This window comes from Zootoca vivipara, chromosome Z2 (genome assembly GCF_965207765.1).
Source record: "Zootoca vivipara chromosome Z2, rZooViv2.hap1.1, whole genome shotgun sequence".
Taxonomy (NCBI): Eukaryota; Metazoa; Chordata; class Lepidosauria; order Squamata; family Lacertidae; genus Zootoca; species Zootoca vivipara.
In genome coordinates, this window is record NC_142585.1 from 19,584,705 (window position 1) to 19,611,170 (window position 26,466).

Sequence of the window (26,466 nt, forward strand, 5' to 3'; positions counted from 1 at the left end):
CAACCTCTGGTGCTGTTGTACTTTAATTCATATCAGTCCCAGCTAATTGTCAGGAATGATGGGAGTTGTAGTTCAGCAACATCTGGAGGGCCTCAGGTTCTGAACCCCTGAATTAGAATTTGCTACATACGAATATAAGAAGAGCCCTGCTGGATTATGCCAAAGGTCAGTCTAGTCTAGCATCCTGTTTTCCATTGTTTGGCAATCATGTGTCTCCAATTACTGTATTTGCTTAATTCTGTTTCAAACCATCAATCACATGAAGGTGGGCAGTTGATAAACCTATCAAGTCACTTCCTTCTTTGTGCTGTATAAGAGCCAATTCCACAGTCTTAACCATTGTTTTCCATCTGGAGAATATATACACTTTCAGATCCTTTTGGATGTTATTACAAAACGTGAGCAGGTCAAGCATTTTTATACCTTTCTGTTTTCAGATTTCAGCCTTTGCATATCTGTAGTCAGAGAGAACAGGTCTCGTACACCTCAGGTAGTGTGGTTGCTGGCCTTGAGCCAGACATCTTGGAGAGTGAAGTCAAATGGGCCTTAGAAAGCATTGCTAATAACAAGGCCAGTGGAAGTGATGATATTCCAGCTGAACTGTTTAAAATTTTAAAAGATGATGCTGTTAAGGTGCTACACCCAATATGCCAGCAAGTTTGGAAAACTCAGCAATGGCCAGAGGATTGGAGAAGATCAGTCTACATCCCGATTCCAAAGAAGGGCAGTGCCAAAGAATGCTCCAACTACCGCACAATTGCGCTCATTTCACACGCTAGCAAGGTTATGCTTAAAATTCTACAAGGCAGGCTTAGGCAGTATGTGGACCGAGAACTCCCAGAAGTGCAAGCTGGATTTCGAAAGGGCAGAGGAACCAGAGACCAAATAGCAAACATGCGCTGGATTATGGAGAAAGCTAGAGAGTTCCAGAAAAACGTCTACTTCTGCTTCATTGACTATGCAAAAGCCTTTGACTGTGTCGACCACAGCAAACTATGGCAAGTTCTTAAAGAAATGGGAGTGCCTGATCACCTCATCTGTCTCCTGAGAAATCTCTATGTGGGACAAGAAGCTACAGTTAGAACTGGATATGGAACAACTGATTGGTTCAAAATTGGGAAAGGAGTACGACAAGGTTGTATATTGTCTCCCTGCTTATTTAACTTATATGCAGAATTCATCATGCGAAAGGCTGGACTAGATGAATCCCAAGCCGGAATTAAGATTGCTGGAAGAAATATCAACAACCTCAGATATGCAGATGACACAACCTTGATGGCAGAAAGCGAGGAGGAATTAAAGAACCTTTTAATGAGGGTGAAAGAGGAGAGCGCAAAATATGGTCTGAAGCTCAACATCAAAAAAACCAAGATCATGGCCACTGGTCCCATCACCTCCTGGCAAATAGAAGGGGAAGAAATGGAGGCAGTGAGAGATTTTACTTTCTTGGGCTCCTTGATCACTGCAGATGGTGACAGCAGTCACGAAATTAAAAGACGCCTGCTTCTTGGGAGAAAAGCAATGACAAACCTAGACAGCATCTTAAAAAGCAGAGACATCACCTTGCCGACAAAGGTCCGTATAGTTAAAGCTATGGTTTTCCCAGTAGTGATGTATGGAAGTGAGAGTTGGACCATAAAGAAGGCTGATCGCCGAAGAATTGATGCTTTTGAATTATGGTGCTGGAGGAGACTCTTGAGAGTCCCATGGACTGCAAGAAGATCAAACCTATCCATTCTTAAGGAAATCAGCCCTGAGTGCTCCCTGGAAGGACAGATCGTGAAGCTGAGGCTCCAATACTTTGGCCACCTCATGAGAAGAGAAGAATCCTTGGAAAAGACCCTGATGTTGGGAAAGATTGAGGGCACTAGGAGAAGGGGACGACAGAGGACAAGATGGTTGGACAGTGTTCTCGAAGCTACGAACATGAGTTTGACCAAACTGCGGGAGGCAGTGCGAGACAGGAGTGCCTGGCGTGCTATGGTCCATGGGGTCACGAAGAGTCGGACACGACTAAACGACTAAACAACAACAACAGTCAGAGAGAACAGTGCCACATGATTAAAGACCACTTGTCTTCTTAAGATCTGTACTTTCTCCTCTTGTTTTCCTCCCTTGACTGATTCCTGGTCTTTCCCAGCATTAAAAGTCCCAGCTGCAAGCACAGTCAGCATTAATAGCAGGTAATAATTAATTAGTGAGGGAGGCCTCCTTCTTCAGTTTATAGTTATTTTCTATAAACAACTGTGATCTCAAATAACTGGAGAGGCAAAACATGTTTGATTTATTACTTGATATTTTTTTTCTTGATTTGCACACCACCTTTCAAAAGACCTTTCCAACGTGGTTTGTTGTACTAGCAAGAAAAGCAGTCAGAAAAGGAACAACATTGGTCATATACACACACCAGTCATTTAAAGTTCATGGTTTCCCACAAAGTAGTTTGCCCCTGGGAATTGTAGTTTGTTCAGGGTGCTGGGAATTCTAGCTCCATGAGGGGGCAAACTACAGTTCCCAGGATTCTTTGCTATAACGGTATGGTGTGGATGTGACCATCAAGTACACCTGCATAAAAAGTTTTAAAAGAGAATCTAAGAGCTGGCATAGAGGTGATAAGGCTTAAGCATAAAATGGTTTTTACAGCATGTATAAAAAGTGGCTTGACAGATTTCCCAAGGAGGGAGTTCTACAACCATGGTGCCAGCACTGAAAAGGCCCTGCCCTTGTTACCAGCCAACCAGATCATAACAGGTCATAGGGCAGAGAATAGGGCCTCTGAAGTTGACTTTAGGGCCACAGTACTATCATTAGGACACAAGTGGTTCTTGGGCATTTGAGAAGGAACAGCAGACTGTGGCCAGAGGGATACGTTGCATCCATGACATCTAGGTTTTGTGAGTGCTGGAGTGCCTGCTGTAGCCCTGGCTGCTACCTGGGGGAACAGCTGACTGTACAACACTCAATAATGGAACAGGGCAGAAGCTGCCAACCATTTGGCAATGCTATCCTAGCTGCTACCAAAATAAAGATAATGACATTTTTTAAAAGAACATGACTCTGTTTTCCAACAAGTAAATTAAGCAACACCGAGGTAGGTTAGCTCAGAGTGAGTGACCCAAGGCCCCGTAGTGAATTTCCTGGCTGAGCCCAGGGCTCCCTAGACACAGGCCAACACTTTATTTATTGTGAATTGTTTTAGTGGGTGTTTTTAACGTAAGCTGCTTCTGAGAGCCATTATAGCAGAAAGACAATTTTATTAATATAGTGACTCAATAAATAAGGCTACAGAACTGCTCCCACTTTCCTGGGAGTTAGTCCCATCAAACTCAGCAGGACTTTGCAAAATACCTGAAGGATTTGGGGGGCACATGCCCATGACATAAATTTGAATGAAAGTTGTGTGTCTTGATTTCCACCTCTGGATGTGGGAAATTAAGAGTGGGTGTGGCTCAGTGTGGCTGTGCTCTCGCCAGCACTGTTTATTATAGTGAGCCTAACTTCCCCATAAGGCAAAGTAAACTCTTGGGGGGGGGGAGGTAAAGAAGAAAGGAGGGAAACAGGGGTGCCAACTTGAATAAAATACAGTGGTATCTTGGTTTACGAACTTAATCCGTTCCGGAAGTCTGTTCTTAAACCAAAGCGTTCTTAAACCAAGGCATGCTTTCCCATAGCAGTGGGGGACTCAATTTACAATGGAACACACTCAACATGTTCTGTTTCCAAGGCAAAGTTCACAAACCAAAACACCTACTTCTGGGTTTGCAGCGTTATTAATCCAAGTTGTTCACAAACTAAGCTGTTCTTAAACTAAGATACCACTGTATTGTGGGGACCCAGGTAAGCCTGCCCCACATAATTGATCACATGACGCAGTGCATGCATACTATTTGAATGGGAACGTCCATCAACTTTGTGGGGGCCCAACCCGCTCAAATATTTTATTGTGGGGGCTGAAACCCCCATGGCCCCTGGGAGTTGGTTCCTATGGAGAGAAAGGTGCAGTAGATCTGAGATACTTTGCAAAAGACCCAGGGTTCAGGTGCTCTGGATTATCCCCTAAAAGTACCCATGTTTCTAAGTGGACATTTACAGGATTGCGCTGTACATCTTCCCAGGAATGTTGCTGTTAAGATAACTGGAGTGCCTTTCTGGGTATTCCCATACAGTTGAGAGCTGTGATGTCATAAAGGTTGTCTGGTTCCATATTGATATTGTGGAAATCAGGCAGGGCTTCTGCAAGCCTGGACACTGGTTGTGGGTGTTTCCACTGGCATCTGCATCACGGTATGTTGAGCATAGTCCTGAAAACATGGGTTTACTTATGTGCCTTTTAACCAGGGCTGACTCTGCTATATCTGATAATGTAGGTGTTAGCTCAGTGCTCAGCACTTATTACAAAATCAATAGCATATTAAAGGTGGTTTTAAAGCTGCTGTTGGTAGCCCCAAGAGCTGTGCATAGAATCTGTGATTGTGACCGTACAAGTGTAGAATTAGTGTGCATCTTAGTGTGTGCATATATGTGTATTGTGATGAGCTGGGCTTTTTTTTAAGAAAAAGGGGGAGGGGAAGCAATAGATTGCAAAATACCTGTAACTGGACAGGTTCCAAGACATGCCCAAATGTTCCAAGGCCAAATACTGCTTCAAATCAAGCCTGTCTTAGGAGGAACAAATTGCATTCTGCACCACTGAGCGATTAATGGGCTGTGAAGTGGCTGCCTCTGCTATGACAAATGGTGTATCTGCAGCATGATCTGCTCAGTAAAATAAGGGCAATTGAAAGACAATGGAAAGGAAATTGTTGATTGCCTGTGAGCTGCTCTGGATTAAAGGAACATTGCCCTGTCAAACCACGGATATGGTTCTGATTTCTGGGTGAGCAAGTTTTTCCTAATACTACACAGCAACAGGCCTATAGATGTGCATAAATACTTTAAAAGGAAGTTATTTGCTGGTGTTTAAAGCTTGCCAGATTGGGAGGGGAATTTTTCTTTTTAAAAAAAAAAATAGTGGTAAGTATCCCCACCTGTCACATGGGAGGCTCGGGTTCTTTTAAGGACTGGATAGCTGAAATATACTTGGAGTCGAGAGTGAATTTCATGCTCTTTATTCAGCTCGTAGTCATCAAGGAGAAGAAGAGAAGAATGCCCTTTTCCCAAAACCATCTGCTTATATACATTATTTACACAATAGGCTTTGCGTGATTGGCTACTTCAGGGCTACACCTGTGGGCCAATCAGTTTGTGGATTGACTTCTGCCAGCAGCCTGATTGGCTGCTCCTGCAGGCCAATCAGGTTGCGGATTCACTTCCACCTGGAGTTGGATTGGGTGGCTCCTGCGGACCAATCAGACTGCTGATTCTGGATCCTATTGTTCTATGATTCAGCTCAGTACATAACAATAGCTCGGTTGGTTAGAGCGTGGTGTTGATAATACCAAGGTTGCAGGTTCGATCCTCATATGGGACAACTGCATATTCCTGCATTGCAGATTCCAACTCTCCAATTCTATTATTCTATTATTCATATCATAAAGATACCAGGATGGTGTACAACAACACAACGTGAAACACCATTATAAATGCTGCAAATAATCACAAAAAGTACTTGCAAAGGCCTGCCAGCATGCGAGGATGCCTGGAAGTCAGAAGAGGAGGTTCCTGCTGCATCTCTGCTGGAAGAGTGTTTTATAGCATGGGACACTAAAATGCCCGAATCCTAGCATAGGGCAGTCGGGGCCTTGGCAACATGGGGTACTTGTTGACAAAACTGATAGATAACTGGCCAGAGAGCTAGCCTGGGTGCTGTCTGTCTACTGCTGAAGCCTGAAATGAAGAGAAATTAGACATGCTGCCACCCGTACCCCCTCAACATTCCAACTAGATCTACAATTAAAGTGGGGGGTAGGAATACATCTGAATCCCAGATGTCAAGGAGATGAGTAATTATCATCATCATTTTTCTATTATTATTTGTATGCTGCCTTTCCATAGTTGAAACTATGCTCAAAGTGACTTACAACATGACAAGATTTACATAATTACAAACATAACAGAAGTCATAAACAGTAAATAAAACACATCAAAAAGTACACAACCAAATGGAAACAATTTCCATGTAAATCATAAGATCTAAAACTAAAGATACAACAATGATATCAATAACAGCAACAGCTCTCTCAACCTCCCGTAAACAATACACCAGCCCAAGAATCTGTTCAACAGCCTCAGCTTTTGTAGCTGGAGTCAGTCAGCACTCAACTCGCCCTGGCCAGATGGGACAAAGGCCAGCAAGGCAGGGTACAGGTCTTCAAGGGCTCACAGCCAAGATAGTCTCATTTAAAACAACACAGATAAAAATTGAAAATAATTTAAAAGAGGAGCCCTTTTTGCTAAGCAGCCCTGCCCAAAGCAGGGGGAGAGAGGCAAGGGCAGTGCCCTTCAGGCACTCAGCAGACAGACCTTTAGGAGATATCTGAAAGCAGTCCTGTCTGAAAGCTTTTTAAGGTTTGATGTTTTACAATGTTTTTATATGTGCTGGAAGCTGCCCATTTTTTAAAAAAAAACCTTCCCTATACAGCAGGCATGTCCAACAGGTAGATCGTGATCTACTGGTAGATCACCGGATGTCTGTGGTAGATCACTGGTAGATGACCGGTTCCCCCCAAAGAAGCTCAACAACTTTGGCTTCCCTTAAAAAGGGGGGGCTTTCCTCCTCCCTAAAAAAATCTCAACAACTTTGACCTGAACCCCCCCAAAATGGGGTAGATCACTGCCAGTATTTAACCCTGTGAGTAGATTGCTGTCCCTTGGGAGTTGGCCACCCCTGCTATACAGGATTGCCTTCAGACAGCTCGGAGTCGAATAACTCCATACCCTCCAAAATTTCTACGATGAAAATAGGGACATCCTGAGGAAAAGCGGGATATTCCGGGATCCAATCAGAAACCGAGACGGCTTCTCTAAATCAGGGACACTTGGAGGGTCTGTCTTCCTAATGTTTAGTAGGCGCCTCCTTTCTTGTAACTTGAATCTATTGATTGGAGTCCTACCCTCTAGAACAGGAGAAGAGGATCTGGCTATGTTCTACTGTGTGGCACTTGTCCTTTCTCTCATCTCCTCCTACACCCCCTCCCATGTGCTTGTGTTTTTTAGATTCTTCTGGCCTCAAAGACGGGCGTTTGCTCAGCCAAGACGGTTGTATGTGTGTTTATGTTTTGTGTGCACAGTCCAGAGAAATCACTAGGCTTGGCAGAATCCCTGCAGCCTGCGAACTCCATGGATTTGACACAGCACAAAATAGTGCATGCCCACGTGCTGTGCCTGGCAGTTTGTACCTCCTGTATCCAGGGCATCTACTCCCCTGCGAGGACGCCCCGTGCATTTCTCGCTCTCAATGGGTTTAGAAGGCGCACCGTTTCAAGCCAAATCAGGAAGCCTCCTCTGCCTCTGCAGGCAAACACAAAGAAAATGGATCCGAGCCTTGAAATTCACCGTAAGTTTTTAAATTTTACTTGAAGAACAGCCACATATTAGTGAGGAATTTGCATAGTTGTCGTATTATTTTCACATTGTTTATTAATTTAGATACTGCTTACATGCCCGAATGACTTCCAAGTCATTTATAGGTATAAAATCACAGGACCGTAGGGTGCTGCTTTACACTGATGGGATGTGGGTGGCACTGTAGTCTAAACCACTGAGCCTCTTGGGCTTGGCCAGTCAGAAGGTTGGCAGTTCAAATCCCCAGGGTGAACTCCCGTTGCTCTGTCCCAGCTCCTGCCAACCTAGCAGTTCGAAAGCATGCCAGTGCAAGTAGATGAATAGGTATCTCTGTGGCGGGAAGGTAAATGGTCATGCGCTCTGGCTTCCGTCAAGCTGTTCCGTTGTGCCAGAAGCGGTTTAGTCATGCTGGCCACATGACCTGGAAAGCTGTCTGGACAAACACCTGTGTCCATGCTACTGCACATGTGCCCCACGGACACAGGGACTGGACAAAGAGACTGCACACGCGTGCGCTCCCCCCCTGCCTCCTCCAACTGCTGCTCCCGGCCGGACACATGTCCCGGCCTCACTGCAGGGCGCGTCGGGGAAGCGAGGGGGGAGGCCGGCGGAGGTGAATGGGGGGAGGAAGGGCACCTTTGAGGAGCCCGGTCTGGCTCCCGCAGCCGCCACGGCCCCGGAGCCCAAAAAACACACATCATGAACTTTCTTTTTAGCTTGTCAACTGGAACCACTCAGTGAGTCTTGAGCCCCTGGCTGTTCCAAGCTTAGCTTAAATTAAATAACAACTACTACTACCACCACCACACCACCACAGGGGGGGGGGCTCTCTGGTTGGCACTGACCTACTGCAACAACAACATTTTCTTATTGAATTTTTTATTTAAAATCACCTACAAATTTTTATTTTTATATACTTTTCAGATATATACATTTCACTGATTTTACAATCATTTTGACATTTTAAAACTTGACTTCCTTTCCCCCTCTTTCTGCAGTTCCTTAAATTTATTTTTAATATCTTCTGCATATCCAAATTAACTTAACTTACTCATTTACTTATCTTCTTCATATATATACTCTTAGGTAGCTGCAGGTTGTTACAATAATCCTGCCAGTGTTTTTTATCTGTTTACAATTTATCTGCAAATATTCGATAAACCATTTCCATTCTTTTATAAAAAGTTTGTTATCTTGATTTCTTATTCTTCTGGTAAGTTTCACCATTTCTCCATATTCCATAAGTTTTTGTATCCATATTCTTTGCTGGGACTTCTTCTTCTTCCTATTTTTGGGCAAGTAACATTCTTGCCGCTGTAGTCGCATACATGAATAAATTTCTATAAAATTTAGGTAGAGAGGCTCTAGAATCACCTAGAGATGCAAACAGAATCAAATTCCCTTCCCAACTAGCTCTGGAGGGCGAGTTCTTCAGGTGAGTTCTTCCAGCCACCAGAAGAGGTCACACAGGGAGCCACTGGGATCTATGCCTGCTCACACTGTCAGTTTTATTTTTTGTGCCTTCGTTGTCTCCTCCGCAGGTGTTCGCCGGTCTTGGCTGTCAGATTACCTGGATGATCTCTGGACTCATGTCTCCCACTCTTTTCCAAGATCTGCTCTGTACGCCTTCCCAGCTGCTTTGGGGATCCTGTTCCTTCTCTGCTGTGCCACGTAAGTGTCTTGGCAAGGGATTTACTCCACCTTGCAATGTCTGAACTAAGGTAGGGATGAGGGCCTTGTAGACCTTCCAGCCATCACTGGATTACTACTCCCATAATCTCTGATCAAATGGAGCTGGTGGGAATTTGAGCTCCAGTCCAGTTCCCCGATCAGTTTAGCAGCCAATCTCTCTTCCCAGGAAATTCTGTGGATTGTAGCTCTGTGAAAGGAATAGGGACCAATTCACAGCATCCTTAATAAACTACAGCTCCCATAATTCTTCCCCCCCCCCAGGGGGTGGGAGGAAACCATGACTGTATAAAGTGGTATAATATTCATTTAAATGTAAGTGCAGATGGGCCTGAAATATGAAACTTGTTTTCCACTGAATGACCTACAGTAACTTTGGATGTCCAAAGGTTGCCCTGGCTTGAACTTCCTCAATTAGACTGTCTTCTTGCGCAATTCTGTCAGATGTCTGTAGTCAGAGGCAGCCAGTCTATGCTGCCTTTCTGGTGGCCAGCTTTAAATAGCACTCACCTTCAGAGAGAGGGAGGCTCGCAGAGGCAGGTGGTGGTAGGGAATATTGAAATATAACTGGAAAAGACCCTGATGTGATAGTGAGGCAAAAACACAGGAGACCCACAGCCAGTCAGTGCTCAGTATATGGTCTGGCTCAGTATAAGGAAGCTCCCTATGTTCTTAGGAAATATTTTCTCAGCCTTTATGTATCATTGCACCCATGCTCAGGGGGTCTCCAGCAGATATCATTACATCAAATGATCTGCCCATGCAATGTAGAAATTAGGCTTTTACTGTAATGTAGTGTCCACTACCGTTTGGAACTTCCCCCAGTCCATAGCAGCTGGGCCCCATTTCTATTACTGTATAGTTTTCCCTTTTCAACGAGCCCCCTAAGTGGAGATTGTTGTTCCTGTTGTCATGATCCTTACGTTTATTACCCTGCCTTCACCAGCAGGTCCCAAGGCGGGTTACAACAATTTAGTATTCAGAAATGAAAAGCAGTTTCAACACATTAGTTTCTCATTTAGAATAGGCAGTGCTTTTCTCTCTCTCTCAGGGCGTACGCAGTACCGTCACCTTTTTGTTGTTGTTGAAAAGAGTGGCATGTACTGTAACAACTTCACAGTGAGTACCGGCACCTATATTTCTAGAGAAAAAGCACTGGGAATAGGGTTGTAGTTTTACTGGATTTGAAACTGTAACACACACACACACACACACACACACACACACACACACACTTTTCTTTTTATTCTTTTTATTGTTAACCACTTCAGGGTATTAAATTGGATGCACAGAGTAAATGAGACATTTGAAAAAGAAATTCCCTCAAGACAGCAAAAGGCTTCCGTTCTCTGAGTACAAGGGAGGGAGGTCTTATTTTGCTCTCAGCTGAATAATGCTGGGGAATGCTGTGAACATAGTGGATTTTGCTTTCAGTAAGGCTTCTGACTCGGGTGGCGCTGTGGGTTAAACCACAGAGCCTAGGGCTTGCCGATCAGAAGGTCGGTGGTTTGAATCCCTGCGACGGGGTGAGCTCCCGTTGCTCGGTCCCAGCTCCTGCCAACCTAGCAGTTCAAAAGCACGTCAAAGTGCAAGTAGATAAATAGGGACCGATACAGCGGGAAGGTAAACGGCGTTTCCGTGTGCTGCTCTGGTTCGCCAGAAGCGGCTTTGTCATGCTGGCCACATGACCTGGAAGCTGTACGCTGGCTCCCTCGGCCAATAAAGCGAGATGAGTGCCGCAACCCCAGAGTCCGCCGGGCTGTGCCCCTCCCTAGAAGCAGGGCTGGTGGGCGGAGGCGGAGCCCAGCCCAGCGGAGCGCGAGTTCAGCGTTCCCGCCTGCCGCGCCGCGCTCTCTGGTTCCCCGCCGCGCTTCACCTTGCCAGAGGGCGCGGCGGGGAGCTGGAGGGAGGGTGCGGTGCGGCGGGAATGGCGAACTCGCGCCCTGTGGGCTGTGCTTCGCCTCTGCCCACCAGCCCTGCTTCTAGAGTAGGGCAGCTGCCCTAACTTGCCCCGTGGTGGGTACGCCCTTGCCTACAACTCCCATGATCCCTAGCTAACAGGACCAGTGGTTGGGGAAGATGGGAATTGTAGTCCAAAACATCTGGAGGGCCGAAGTTTGGGGATGCCTGACCTTGACAGGCCCAAACTAACAAAATGAATTTCAGTATGGAGAAATGCAAGGTTCTGCACTTAAGCAGGAAAAAAAACCAGCAGTACCAGTATAAGATGGGGGACACCGGGATTCTAAGTTCTTCCAGTTTTCAGTACTGTGTGGAGGGCTGGATTTAGATTTCATGAGGCCCTAAGCTACTGAAGGTAATGGGGTCCTTTATATGCCCAGCTGTCCCTTGTCAACAAATTGCCACTGTTTTTTGTGTTGAATATATGCTATGTGGTAATTTATGGACCTAATAGGTATCTAAAGCTATTTGCACATAACAAACTATGTATTTTATCAAAATACCTATATACTCGAGTATAAGCCGACCCGAATATAAGCCGAGGCACCCAATTTTACCTCAAAAAAACCCTGGGAAAACGTATTGACTCGAGTATAAGCCGAGGGTGGGAAATGCAGCAGCTACTGGTAAATTTCAACAATAAAAAAAATACCGTCCTATGCCTTTCCCAGCTGTCGGCGGCAGGGTGGGGGGAGAAGCGGCAAGGAAGGATCCCTTCCTCGCAGTTTCTCCCTCCCCACCGCCTCGCACAAAGCAGGCAGAGGACGGGGGTTTGGCGAGTCGCAGCTCAACATTTATCCGAACCCCCGGTCCTGCGCCTTTCTCTGCCGCTGCCCGCCTCACTCGAGTATAAGCCTGTGCTGAAAAAGTAGGCTTATACTCGAGTACAGTATATACAGTAATTTTTGAACTTATCTTATATTTTGGAAATTTACATCCAGGTTTTTTTCCCCTTTAGTTTTTTGGGAGCCCCAAGAAAGTGGGGCCCTAAGCTATAGCTTGTTTAGTTTATACGTAAATCTGGCACTGACTATGTGGTTTGGAAAGAGTTGGTAAAATAAAGAACACTGCATTCACTCTTCTGTGTATTTCCACAATTCTGGGGGTTCCCGCTTTTTCTTGGGCAATCAGTTTCTATCCTTTTTATAGTCCATTTACGCATACACAAATGCATTTTTCTTCAGTGTGGCCTTTTGTGTGTGTTTTCCAGAGTCCTTATGGATTAAGGATGTGCTACCGGAAGCGTATTTCAGCCATCTGTTTGAAGATCTTTGTGATCCTTTACCAGGTTTGAAAACTCAGCCCTATCACTAATCTCAGCAAAATCCTGGATGGTCACATTACCTGATCTGATTATTCCGGGGGGGGGGGGGAGTGGGAAACCAAACAAACTACTGTTGTTACTCCTTTTGAATAAATGTTGTTATTTCACATGCAGCAATGCTTGTATAAACTGTGGTTGTTAGGCTGATCACAAAGGGTAAGAAATCAGGAAATCAGGTCATCAATATATACATTTTGTATGCATATTTTGAAAAGGACTGGGACTTTAGAATGATGTTGTGACTGTTCCTGTTAATCTCATACATATGGGATAGCTGCATATTCCCACATTGCAAGGCGTTGGACTTTATAATCCTCAGGGTCCCTTCCAACTCCACAATTCTGTGATTCATACTAATTATGGCAATTGTCGTGGGGTTATCAGGAGAGGCCTTTGGGGCAGAAACTAAGCCCCTACTTAGGGGGATGAGGAGGATCTCAAATGCCTGTCTACTGCATTTTGAAGTAAGGAAAGTAATGCACATTGCCATCTAAAAATACATTCCCATAAGAACAATAAGCCTCAAAATTAAAATTACCTAACTGCACCACCACTGGGCATTTGAGGCCCAGCCAAAACCCCAAGAGTACCTGGAAAACAGGAAGCTGCGTGGCTCTCCTGTTACCTGTATCACAACTGTTGCAGTTGCAACAGCTCCCAGGTGTGGAGAAAGTGGTTTCACAGGCTTGTAGTTCCTTGCTGGGGGCTGTTGTACTCTGTGCAACCGTACACCAATTTGGGCTTGTTATGTTATGCATGCTTATTACACTGCTTTTAGGATGGAGGAAGATTAATATATGAAAATGTTGAATGAAAAAGGATCAAGCTTTCCACTTCAGGATTACCATATGAAAGCATGCATACTTTTCATGGAAGTTTCCCCATGGATCGAAAACTAATTTTTTCTGCAGCGCTGCTTTTACAAATGAACTACGGAACAATGGAAAATGAACTACAAAATGAACAACAACAACAAAAAGAGAGCCTTGGGGGTCCCTCAGGACTAAACTAATTTATTATGGCATAAATTTTGGGGGACTAGAGCCCTCTTCATCAGATGCAGGAAGGGTAATCAATGTAGGGCACTGGTGAGCCAATTTACATATGTAAGCTGATAAAGATCCATTACCCCTATTTAATCCACGAGTGATAGTGTTAAATCTCTTTAATTATAATTCAGCAGTTTTACATTTCAGTTTCCCTTTGTTTCAATAAGGTCATTATACCAAATAAGAATATTATACCAAAAGCAAGCTGGGAAACATTTCAACATCTCTGCAGCTAAGCATTTCCTTGGGGAAAGGGCCCTATTCCCACAGGCATACAATACTTAGCACCTGATGATACCCACAAGAGGTATCAGTGCTACTAACTTGGATGACTTTAAAAGATTTTAGGCAGATTTATGGACCAGCCAATGACTACTGATCCTTGTGACTATGTTCTTCCCTCCACAGTTGGAGGCAGTAGGTCTTGGAATACTGAGTGCTAATGCACTCAGTTTCTGCTTGCAGCCCCACTGAATTGAATGGGACTTACTCCCAATATGTAGAGTATATGGCTTATTGGTAGTGCACATCCTTTGCATGCAGAAGGCTCCAGGTTCAATATTTGACAACTCTAGGTAAGGCTGGGAAGGACCCTGGTCTGAAATAATGGGAGTGCCGCTGCCAGTTAGTGTAGGCAATATTGAGCTAGAATAACCAAGGGTCTGGTTCTGTAATAAGTCAGCTTCCTAGATCGCCGATCACCAGTTGAATCGCCTATTGCCATGGAACCACAAAAAGCACCGTATTTATGCATGAATTAATGGGAAAGCGCCTGTTCCGCAGACGTGGAGACCAAGTCCAATCACGGACACTGTCCACAGAAGGCCGGGGAAGACCCCCTGCCTGAGACCCAGGACAGAGAGCCGCTGCTGCCAGTGAGTGTCACAGACGTGAGGCAGACGAACCCGTAACTTTACTCGACCGAAGGCTGCCCCCTCTCTTCTTGAAGTGGCGTCGCTTATCGGCCCCCAAAACAATCGCTGCTGCTTGCACGGCCCAGCTCGTTCAACATTGCAGAGCAGAGCGGCTCTTGCAGGCAGCAGGAAGACACTCGGCTCTGGCAGGAGGGGGCGCAAGAGGGCGCGCGCGCGGCTTGGAGAGGTTGGACAGGGCTTGCACCGCCGTCCCCAGCGCGCGGCACTCGGCGGCGCTCAGCGGCTACGGGAACGCAGGGCTGCTGCTTTGGCAGCCGCTGTGGGCCGGGTGGAGAGATCCTTCCCTGTTTAGCCACTCCCAGCGGGCGGGCCTGGTCCTCCCCTCTGCTGCCTTCTCCGGCGCACGGTGACTCTGCAACCCTTTCGGTTTAGGACGCTCCGGCCGGCTGTAGCGCGCGCGCAGGGGGCTACCCGGCTCCAAAAGCAGCAGCAGTAGCGGCTCGGCAGCGATTACGCCTTGCGGGTGGAAGGAGAGCCCCTTGGGCCGCTGACGAGACGCCGTTCGACTCCGAGCCTCATAGCATCACAGTACCCCGGGGTGCTGAGCTACCCGCGCCGGGCACCCACCAACATGACGCTCAAATCCAGCCGGAGTGACAGCGTGAGCAGCATGAGGACCGCGCTCTCCGACCTGTACCTGGAACACCTTTTGCAGAACAGGCCTAAGGCCGAGGTGAGAGGCGCTTCTGGAGATCGGGGCATGCGGGGGTGGCCGGTGGGAAGACGTGGCAACGGCCGCTGAACGCGCCGTGGCGCTGGAGGTGGGCAAGCCCCTCCCTCCCGCTCATGTTTAAAGCAAGGAGCGGGTTGTTACCTTTCCGATGCAGGGCGGGAGGCCCCCAACCCACCCACGTTATACACTTAGTGTATATGATGATCGATGCAAATGCATCGCTTGCCTGTTACTTAACACATATCCCTTGGGGTGGATATAAATTTGGGCATGGACTAGGGTGGCCCCAACCGGTCTTGAGTTTTATGTGACTTCGGGCTTCAATTCTGAAACCAATTAACTAGAGAGTAAACCCTGTTGCACAGTGGGGCTTACATCCCGTTAAGCATGCGGGGCTCTGCCTATGCCATTTGCTTTACCCTGGGTACCAGCAATGCCATCTAGGAAGCAGAATGCGCCCACTTATTTATTTTATAGGAAGGTAGGGAGCTTCTGCTTGATGTGTTGTCAGATCACTGGCCCCATGGAGCTTGGTATCACCTAAGCAGAGTGGCAGGCATGGGTCCTTCTTACAGCCTTGCTAGAGATGCGGTGTGGGGTTGAATTTGGGACCTTCTGTATGCAAAACAGGAAAGCGCTACAACTTAGTGGCAGAGCAACTGCTTGCATGGAGAAGGCACCAGGCTCAATCGCCTAGCACTGACTGGGAGAGACCGCTCTCTGAAATCCTGGAGAGCTGCTACGAGTCAGTGTAGGCAATACTGAGCTAGATGGACCAGTGGTCTGACTCTGTAGACAGCAGCTTCCTATGTTCCTCTGCTCTGTCACTAGGCTAGTTCCCTTCCCTTTGGAAGTGGGAGAGTCTGGTGGGACACGATTGTCTGTGGGATCCAGGTGATGATAGATTTCCCTCTTCTACTTTCATTTCTAAAAACTCCAGTGATTTTTGCTCTTGTGGTGGCCGGACACCACCACACTCCTGGCAAGTGGCGGAGGACAGTTGTTTTAAGTGGGTTACAGTACATGGTCTATTGGGGTTCTTCTCAGTTTCATGCTTTTTGGCTGAGATCCAAACACAGTCCCTTGCGTGGAACCAATGTTTTTTCTGCCTGTGCTCTGGGGTTTCCGGATTTCTCTTCTAGCAATAACTCTGATATGTTGGATTGAATGCTGCTGTGGAGGGTACCCCATATTTTTTCTAGAGTGGCACTTTGGAAATCAGTTGGAGAGGACGCATTAGGAAATTTGACCCCTGGACACTTTCGACTGGAGCAGTGTTTCCCAAACTTTTCCAGGTGTTTCAGACTACAACTCCCATCATCCCTAGCTAGCAGGGCCAATGGTCAGGGATGATAGGAACTGTAGTAAAAAAAAAACTGGAGACCCAAGTTTGGGAAACCCTGGACCAGAGCTATTCCTTGAAGCAAGAGTGCTGAGATCTGCAGAACTCGTTCATGAATGGCTATTCAGAACAGAATAGCCAGCTGTGGAGCCATCCAGATAAACAAGAATCCTAGGACAGATTGGGATAGATATGCTATGTATCTCATGCATCCTGCTGCAAACAAGGGCCTCTTGCAAGTTGGATCTCTTTGGCTGTCCCTTCTGTGGCTTTCTCTATGCTATGCAAAGACCATAGTGGGGGACAGAAGTATGAGGACAGACCTCCATCAAAGAGGCTCATGTGCAGGTGTGCAGGGTGTTCCACACACTGGAAAAACATGATGTGCTGGGTTACTGTTGCCAAGTCCATAGATCATTCAGACAATTTGAATGTAGTTGGTGGAAATGTGGCTCTCGATCCACACTTTTTTTTCTTTCCAGAACTGTTACAGCAAGTACATTTTAAGGGAGGCTATGGGGACTGACCCTTTTAAGGGAGGGGGCTTGTTTTTGGCTTGCTTTTCTCTTGTTGCCTGCGTGCCCGCCACCCTTGTTGCCTATTGGCAAGCTAATCACAAGTATTAAGAGTTTGGGGGCACAACTGCATCTTGCAGCTGGTCATCTTGTCCCTTTGCTTCTGAGTAGAGCCTGTGCATGTACAGTGGTACCTCAGGTTACAGACGTTTCAGGTTACAGACGCTTCAGCTTACAGACTCTGCTAACCCTGAAATAGTACCTCGGGTTAAGAACTTTGCTTCAAGATGAGAACAGAAATCACATGCCAGCGGCATGGCGGCAGCGGAGGCCCCATTAACTAAAGTGGTACCTCAGGTTAAGAACAGTTTCAAGTTAAGAACGGACCTCCAGAACGAATTAAGTTCTTAACCCGAGGTACCATTGTATTGTCAATGTGAGAAGAATCCAGTGCTTTACTTCAGAGGATGTTGGCTCTCTCTTTCTCTCTCTCTCTCTCTCTCTCTCTCTCTCTCTCTCTCTCTCTCTCTGCTGCAAAGTTGCATCTGGTCAGAACTGGAAGTGGCCATTGGCTTGTGCTGATTTAGCTGCAGAGCTATCCAGTTTGGGGGAAGTGACAGATGATAGGAACATAATAAGCTGTCATATTACACTAGGTCGGTTTTCTTTGTGCATCTCTCCCAGCACTGCCTATTCTTGCTAGCAAGAATAAAAGAAAATGAGGGAAAACTATGTGGGGATTTTTTCCCCTTTCTGTTTTTCCATGCTTTCGCAATCTCTAACATTGGCTCTTCAGAATCTCATGCAGGGCTCTTCCCTGCTATTGATAAGACTATCAGTGTCCGCTAGACATAATGGCTAGCTTCTGCCTCTACTGTTGGGCGATTCACAGGTCGGGAGAATGCTGTTGTACTCAGGTCCAGCATTTGTGCTTTCAAGCAAGTCCAAAGCAAGCCAGGACTCCAGGAATGGGGATCCTGTGGCCTTTCAGTTGCTGTGGAACAACTTCCACCATTCCTGGCCATACATGCTGGGGCTGATGGGAGCTGATGTCCAATGACATCTGATGGGCCACAGGTTCTCCCACCAATGCACTACTGTTTTGATTTTTTCCTCTCCTTGCCTCCCCACTCCAACCTGTGCTATTTAATACGATTGGTCTGCCTTATGGGGCTGTTGTGCAAATGACTGAGTTTACACTTCTGAAGTGCTTTGGATACTTGTACTTGTTGGCATCTGTCTGCCGTGGGAGACAGCGGAGGGAGTGTGCCTTTGGGGGAGTGAAGTCAAACTGTTGGAAGGTTACAGCGCCTGCTGTGGCTGTAGAAACCGATACAGGAGAGACATGTTTTGTTGCAGCTGGGCCATATGAAAGCGTCCGGTTTTGCTGCTACAAGTGCACTATGGTGTTTCTCCTTCCTGTGCTCCTCCCAGCAGTCATTCCTCCTCTAGTCACTGCTTATGGATGCACAACCTGACTATCTCCAGGAACCTGGTTGTCTGAAAGGGATTTGCAGACAGCGGGGTTGAAGTTGCCAGCCTTCCTGTCACGTTTGCAGACATCTTTGTGACACAGAGTATTATTAAAAATATATAAACTTTTTTTAAAAAAATGCAGTACAAATCTCTTCTTCCATTAATCACCAGCTGCTGCTATAAACAAGTCTGAGCAAAAAGACAAATTTGAATTGCTGCTGGACTCTCACAAGGTTCAGGCACTAACAGGCTTCTTGGTTTTTGTTTTTTTTATCTGGGAACTATCGCTGCTTTTGATGCTGTTGATATACAGATTAGGGGCAGTCAAGAAAAGCAAGTTTCCCCAGCAGGTCTCAAGGACCACAGTGGAACAATAGTGGGAGGAGTAGATACATCTCTGATAGCTCACTGATGTGGCACCAATTCATGGTAAGAGAAGTGTTGTCTTGAAGTTGTTCCAAAAAAATAAATAAATACTGGCATGGTATAGACAGCAACTTGGGGAGTATTTAGGCCATGGAAATAGCACAGAAGGAACACATTCTCTGTTTGGGCTGCTGCTTCTGTCCAATTTCCCTTCCCTCCCCACTGCCCTATAGCTGCTTTTAAGTTAACGTAAATATGTTGAGAGATCCAGTTGCAGATCTCCTGCAGAGTAAGTAGTTTTGCTTGGATAATGTCTAGGTTTTATGACTTGGCAATGGGGGAATTTGGCTTTATCAAATCTACGTGGTGTGCCTTTTGGCAACCTGCCCCTGTGCAACCCTTTCCCCCTTTTGAGCTAAAGATACCCAGCTTCTTCGATCTTCTACCACATGACTTGGCATCCTGGGGACACTCATTTTTTTGTCACTCTCCTCTGTAAACCTTCTGATTGGTCAGCACCCTCTTTGAACAGCATCCTCTGTCACACAGATGCAGCACCTGCATCTATCTGTGTGGCAGATGCAGAACTGGAGACAGTGCTGCAAATGAAATCGCCTAGCTGTGAAGAGTAGTCCAGTTGTTGTTTCTTGGGGCTTTTGTGTGATGCTGCTGTTAAATGCACCATTGTTGTATAATGTTTCATGTTTGGCCTGATCTGCACAGAGAATGTCTTTGGATGGTTTGCTTATGTTGCATTAGCTGCGAAAACAGTTGCTGCATGACAGTGGGAGCCATGTGAAGATCCATTTGTCCATAGAATCCAACCGTTTGGTCAATTAAAACATGGCTCAGCAGTTCTTGAGTTCCAGTTGGCAGTGCCTGAGGATGGGGGAGAAATCGACAATCATATTTTTCTGCTAATTGTTAAAACGGCACTGTTTCATACAGTGTGTAGGTCATACAATGAACTAACACAATGCTAGTCAAACTGGGGAGCTAGAATGGATGTAGTACCATGCATGTAGCATCTAAAATCAAAGTTGATTCTCCATGTGAAATGTGTGTCAATATGTACACAGGCATCACCCCACCACACACATTTTAGATACATAGCATATTATACCATGTTCATTAATCTATCTGCTATGCTAATATTCCAACTTTATTCCATAAGTCTCAAGGCACTATACATAGTATTCCCAGGCAGTCTCTCATCCAGGCAATGAACAGACCCAGACCTGCTTAGCTTCAGCAAGGTATCTTTTCAAGAGGATGCATTGCTGAAGTCAACCCTGAGCCATGCTTTACCCTTTCTGCTCTTGTTAGACTCCCTCCCTTCTCCAGATTCCCTGTCATTGCTTTAGGAATCATAGCAAGTTGCCTTATAGCAGGTCAGATTATTTGTCCGGCTCTCTTCCACTATTGTCTGCTTCCAGGCTAGCCAAGTGCTGTCCAGATGTTGTTGGATGACAGCTCCCATCACCTCTGATTGTTGGCTGTGCAGCCTATAGCAGATGGAACTGGGAGTCCCAACAATATCTACTTGGCTACCCTTGGGCTCTACTTTGAAAAGGGGTGCCAAAAGGGGGTGCAACAACTCGCCCAATACGGAAAGCTTGCAGTGTTCAGGAATTTGTAGTTTTAGAGAAAAGGCAAGTAAGAACTGACATGACACAAGCTTAAAAAATTACGTAGGGCATGGAGAACATGGATAGATCAATATTTCCCCCTTTGTCTCAGAACGCCAGTACTAAGAGATGTCCATTAAAGCTGGATGTTGGAAGATTCAGAACAGATAAAATAAAACATTTCTTCATGTGGTACATAGTTAAACAATGGAACCTGCTCCCACAGGAGGCAGTGATTATCATCAACCTAGTCCTAGAGGGCTTCATAAGACAATTAGGCAAATTCATGGAGGTGAGAGCTATCAATGGCTGCTAGCCATTGTGACTACACTCTTGCCGCCACAGTTTGAGGCAGCAATGCTTCTGAATACAAGTTGCAGCTGGAAGAGAGTGCTCTTTTGCTTAGGTCTTCTTGTGGCTGAGAACAGGATGCTGAACTAGACATGTCATTGGCCTGATCCAGCAGGCTCCTCTTATATTAGGTTATTAACATCTGTTGTTAATTTTTCAATATTGATATTACTTCCAGGTTCTTTCACAACAGTTGTCTCTGCCTGTTTGAAGAAGAAATTCTTGAGGATCTTTTCAAGAGTCATACAAAGACTATCTTCCTTATGTTCTTATGATGTTTGTCAGAAGGTCTCCAAAGTCTCAGGGACAGATAAATCTTTCTCATCACCTGCTGCTAGATAACCTTTTAACTGGAAATACTGGGGATTGGACTTGTGACCTTCTGCATGTAAAACTGAGGTTTCACCTCTGAGCTGTTGCCTGTTTTTGTTTTTGTTTTTTTAAAGAAAACCCTGAGCATTTGTTGACACACTGATTCTTGGTGTAAACAAAAGTCTATAGATGTATACATAACTAAACTAAACCAAATAACTAAACTAAACCTTGCACATAGAAAACTAGCATTTTAGGGAGCAGGTTAGAGTGTTCAACTTTAGCCTAGGGAGACCTGGGTTCAAATTCCCTCTCCTCCACAAAGCTTTATGTTTTTTTTAAAGTTAATTTTTATTAAATTTCCAAATAAACAACACCACACAAAAACAACAAATAACAACAACAACAGACAAAAACAATTTATTTTTTATTTGTTTGCATTTTATCATCTATTCACCTATTTCAGTTCATTTTGCTCTGCCGAGCTTTGACTTCCCTCCCTCCCATCATTCGGTTTTCTTTCCCACTCTTTTCTCGCAGTTTCTTTTAGTCCATCTAATTAAAACCAATTTGTAAGATTTATTTCAGTCTTGCAGGTGTCTTCAAACTTCTACAGTTCTTCTCCATATAGTCCATGAATTTACTCCATTCCTTTTGGAACTTTGTCTCTCCCTGGTTACGGATCCTGCATGCTAACTCTGCATAGTTAATCATTTTCGTCTGCCACTCCTCAATCGTTGGTATCTCCTGTAATTTCCATTTTTGGGCTAATAAAGTCCTTGCCATGGTTGTGGCATACATAAATAATTTCTGATCTCCTTTTGCAATCTCCTCTCCCATTAGTCCCAATAGAAAAGTTTCAGGCTTTTTGGGAAAGGTATACCCAAACATCTTTTTCAATTCATTATATATCTTTCCCCAAAATCTTTTTACTTTTTCGCATGTCCACCACATATGATAAAATTCAACCATCTTTATCTTTACATTTCCAGCATGCTTTACTACTCATTCTATACATTTTAGCTAATTTTACTGGTGTTAAATACCATCTATACATCATTTTCATTACATTTTCTTTCAAAGCGGTACATGCAGTAAATTTCAATGTTTGATTCCACAATTTTGGTCTTAGTCACTAGCTCCTAATCTAACCTACCTCATAGGGCTGTTTTGTGGATAAAAGGGGTTGCAACCATATATGTTGCTCTTGGTTCCTTGGTGGAAAGATGGGATGCAGGTTGACCACCCATAGTAAGACGAACCAGGCCCTTAAGTAGCACATATCAAACTGGTTACAGTACCAGGCACAGAAGTTCTGCCCACCTTCTTCTTCCTTTCTTCTGTTGCAGAATCAAGTAAAGCATACCTGGGTTTCTGCATGACCTTCAGGCCAGGAAGGTGGCTTTAAAAGGAACTAATGACTTGTAAATGAATAGTCTTGTTAATGTTTAAATATTTTAGTGCACTGCTTTGCATTTGACTGCTTTGTATTATAATGAAACCCTTGATGATGGGAGAATCTGTTTGTTCCTTTCCAAGGTATCGTCTTTTGCTGTTTTATCAGAGCTGCAGAGCATTTCCCAAACTGGGAGCAGCAAGACCTGCATCTGTTTGTTGGATTTACACCTGAGTCAGGTGACCTGACCATTCACGTACTGAAGAGATGGCAGCCATTGCCTTTGCTTCGTGAATCTTTTTTGGGGGGGAACTATGTGTTTACAAGGCAATGCGAATGAAGCTCCATCTTTAAAAATGAAAAGCAGCCTTGCTCATTTATCCTTCCTCAAAAAAAAGCTGCTGTTTGTTTAAATGCCCACCTGAATCTGCACTAGGGTAGCACTTTTGAGTGGTAAATAGCAAAAGAGAAAGAATAAAGCACTATCTTTTGCAGCTCTGCCTCCTCTCATAATTGTCACCAAGGCTGCTTTTGGGATGTTTGGTTTTTTTAAAACTGCCGCTAAGATGTGTGTAATGAAACGAAATCTCTACACCAGCTGTCAGCTTTGGATACACAGTAATGGTCTTTGGGTTTTGCTTGTAAAAAGGCAGCAAGAGCTTGATGCTGCTGCTGCTGCTGCTGCTGTTATAATTCCTTCCTACAGCAAACTTGGATGGTGAGTGCCATCAGAAACTCGGGTCCAAATGAGAATTAAGGTGGTGGTATTGGCATGGTCAAGGAAATGCCAAGATTTGCAGAAGTTCCAGAAAACTAACAGAACAAAACTAACAAAAATGTGAACGGTCCCAAACCCTCAAAATACACCACAGAGAAGATGGATCATGTTCATCTATTATGGAGTTCTGGTTGGTGGTTGGAAAGAAAATAAGAAAATGGAGAAGTCGTTGGGGCGACAAATGCCCTGTTTGAAGTGAATGGCTGGCTTGAACCTTGAACGGGACATTCCTGCAAAATCCCCCTTCCCTAGTTCCCACTTATTTTGTGCAGTTCCTCCTACTGTGAATCCCACTCATAATGTACAGTAATGCTGCATAAATACTGCATAAATACATAATGCTGCATAAATACTAAAGTTTGCCTTGCCTAGTCACTTCTGTGAGTAAAAATATGAGGAGAATTCAACATCACTCCTCCCTAAATGTTCTGTTGGCACAAGCATTTCAGCTTGCCCGATGGAATGGGACCTCCCCTCACGTGCTGTTCTAGGCGTTCCCCCAACCCTAACTTGAGAGAGGTCGGGGGAAAGCCTCATTGCACTAGCCAAAGTCTTTACGTGGGCTTCCACTAATGGGTCAGTTCAATAGCCCATTGGATGCCACCATTTCAGTCGCTTCCACCTCTCCACTGTACCTGTGTAGTGAGTCACCAAGGCACTGATTGTCCAGAAGCTTTGATAGAGACCTCCTTGTCTGTTCTCACCCTAGGGGTTTCCTGGGATAGGGAACTTGTGGCTCTCCAGATAAATTGTGGACTATGACTCCCAGCACCCTTAACCAGTGGGTCATACTGGATCTCAGGGCAGTCTCGAGCAGGTTGGGCGCTGAGGCGCGGAGATCGCTCCGGCGCCCTCGCAGCGCGCAGCATGGCTTCTGCGCTGCTTTGCCGCGCAGCGCCCCGCCTGCCGGCCCGGCACCCTGCACCACCGGGACTATACCTAGAGCCGGCCCTGCTGGATCTAATGGGAGTCCAATGAGATCTGGAGGGTCACAGAAGCCCCATCTCTATCCTAGACATAGCAGGGTACCTCAGACAATCTGGACCCTTGGTCACTTCCTCATACTCAATAGCTACTATTTTGCTGCTGCTGCTGCTGCTGAATTCTGCTGAGCTGGCCTGTCTATGACATGCTTTGTTGCATCTGGCAAGTTCTGGGAGTTGCCTGTGACAGCTGTAACCTCATGCAGCTGTTTCCTCCCTTGAAAAAGAACGCTGGGGGTTGGGCAGGCTGGGCATTGGCGCAATTGTCTACAATACTTGAGTTTCAGGAAGCCCTGGGAAGATAATCCAAGTGCTTACGGAATCGGAATCACATTTCTAGGCCTCTTGGCAGAAAAACATATTCCCTTCAGGTCCAACTTCCAAAAGGACAGTGTCAGGTCAAAGACTAAACTGTGCAGGAGAAAAACAACTGGTCTGTTTTTGGGGACGTTGTGATGGGGGAGATGGACTGGATTGTGGTGAACCGGTTTGGAATGCATTTAGATCATGGATGGGAATCGTCTTCATTCCAAGGGCCACGTTTCATTCTGGGCAGCCTCTCAGGGACCGCATACCCATAGTGAGTGGGGCCAGAGGTGAAAGTAGTGGAGCAGTGAATGTAAATCTCTACTGAGTTTCAAATGTTTTATTTCAGGAGGCCTTTGTACCTTGAATGCTTCTCAGATCTTTTTTTGACATTTTAAATTCTTGGGGCTTTATGTTTGGGAGTTTAAATTGGTGTTTTTAAAAAATAATAATAATAATTGTGCATTATGTATCCGATTGTCCTTAAGCCTCTTTGAAGAAGTGAAAAGTGAGATACAGATTTTAAAATAAAATATATAAATATATATCACTTTTGTACATTTGTACACATACGCCTACACCCCTGCCTATACCAGCAAACAACAGGCATTTTCAGAGTTAAAGGGCACATTCCAGACTACCAAAAATGCTCAAGGAGGTTGCTGTTGGGAAGGGTGTGCAGCCTGGAAAGAATCTTGAGGACCAGATAGAGAGAGCTCCATTTGCAACCTGATTCTCCACCTGATTTAGATGGGGAAGCACAGCACTTTGTATGATCCACAGGGACTCATTGCCAGAGTAGCACATGCTCTAATTATTTCCTTCTTGGACTACTGCAGTGCACTGTATGTGGGGCTACCTTTGAAAGTGACCCGGAAACTACAACTAATCCAGAATGCGGCAGCTAGGCTGGTGACTGGGAACGGCCACCAGGACCATATAACACCAGTCCTAAAGGATCTTCACTGGCTCCCTGTACATTTCCGAGCACAGTTCAAAGTGTTGGTGGTGCTGGCCTTTAAAGCCCTAAACAGCCCTGTATACCTGAAGGAGTGCCTCTATCCTCATCATTTAGCCTGGACATTGAGGTTCAGCTCCAAGAGTCTTCTGGCGGTTCCCTCACTGCGAGAAGTGAAGTTACAGGGAACCAGTGCGTTGGTAGGAGAACCTATGACCCATCAGATAGCATTGGACTTCAAATCCCATCAGGCCCAACATGCATGGCCAGAAATGATGGAAGTTGTTCTACAACAACTGAAAAGCCACAGGCTCCCCGTTCCTGGTTTGTTTTGGCCTTCTCGGTAGTGGCACCCTCCCTGTGGAATACCTTCCCATCAGATGTCAAGGAAATAAACAACTATCTGACTTTTAGAAGGCATCTGAAGGCAGCCCTGTTTAGGGAAGTTTTTCAATAAATTAATAAACTGTTTAATTAAAAAAAAAATGTCGGAAGCTGGCCAGAGTGGGCGGGTTGTGTGTGCTCTGTTGTGATGCTGAGCAGCTGTTACCCCAGCAAACACACTAGGGTTTTGATGCCCTGATCACCAGGCATCGGCTGCAAACATGCCAGGGATTCATTCATTCATTCTTCAAAAGTGAGGCAAAGTTTAAGCTTGTCCATGCTGCTGACCAAGAGCCAGGAGGCTGCAACCTAGAATTGCTTCTCAAAAATTTCAAGCCAAGGAGTTAGAACTGTTTATTGCTCAGGCAAACTCCTAGCCTGACCCAGAAGGCTTCTACAGTATGTCAGGGGAGTCTGATGGCTGACTAGGGTGGGTGGAGCCACTTCAGAGCCCAGAAACCCTTCTCTGCCCAGAGAATAGAGGTTTCCTCCTGGTTAGAAAGTGCTCTGAGGTGAGTCCCATTCCATATTGGTGG

At 45.4% G+C, this 26,466-nt stretch overlaps 1 protein-coding gene and 1 long non-coding RNA gene across 2 annotated transcripts in view; both read left to right on the forward strand.

The window, feature by feature from the left end:
* The first annotated feature begins 7,369 nt into the window (after positions 1 to 7,369).
* On the forward strand, positions 7,370 to 12,501 carry LOC148686579 (uncharacterized). Its single transcript, XR_015948657.1, has 3 exons — positions 7,370 to 7,495; positions 9,045 to 9,174; positions 12,365 to 12,501. It is a non-coding gene; the product is annotated as an uncharacterized LOC148686579 (long non-coding RNA).
* Positions 12,502 to 14,836: 2,335 nt separating this feature from the next.
* Positions 14,837 to 26,466, forward strand: part of MPP1 (MAGUK p55 scaffold protein 1) — a 34,592-nt gene continuing 22,962 nt past the window's right edge. The window contains exon 1 of the mRNA XM_035113325.3: positions 14,837 to 15,135. Coding sequence (XP_034969216.1) covers positions 15,034 to 15,135 — 102 coding nt within the window. The 5' untranslated portion in view covers positions 14,837 to 15,033. The remainder of the gene's footprint in view (positions 15,136 to 26,466) is intronic.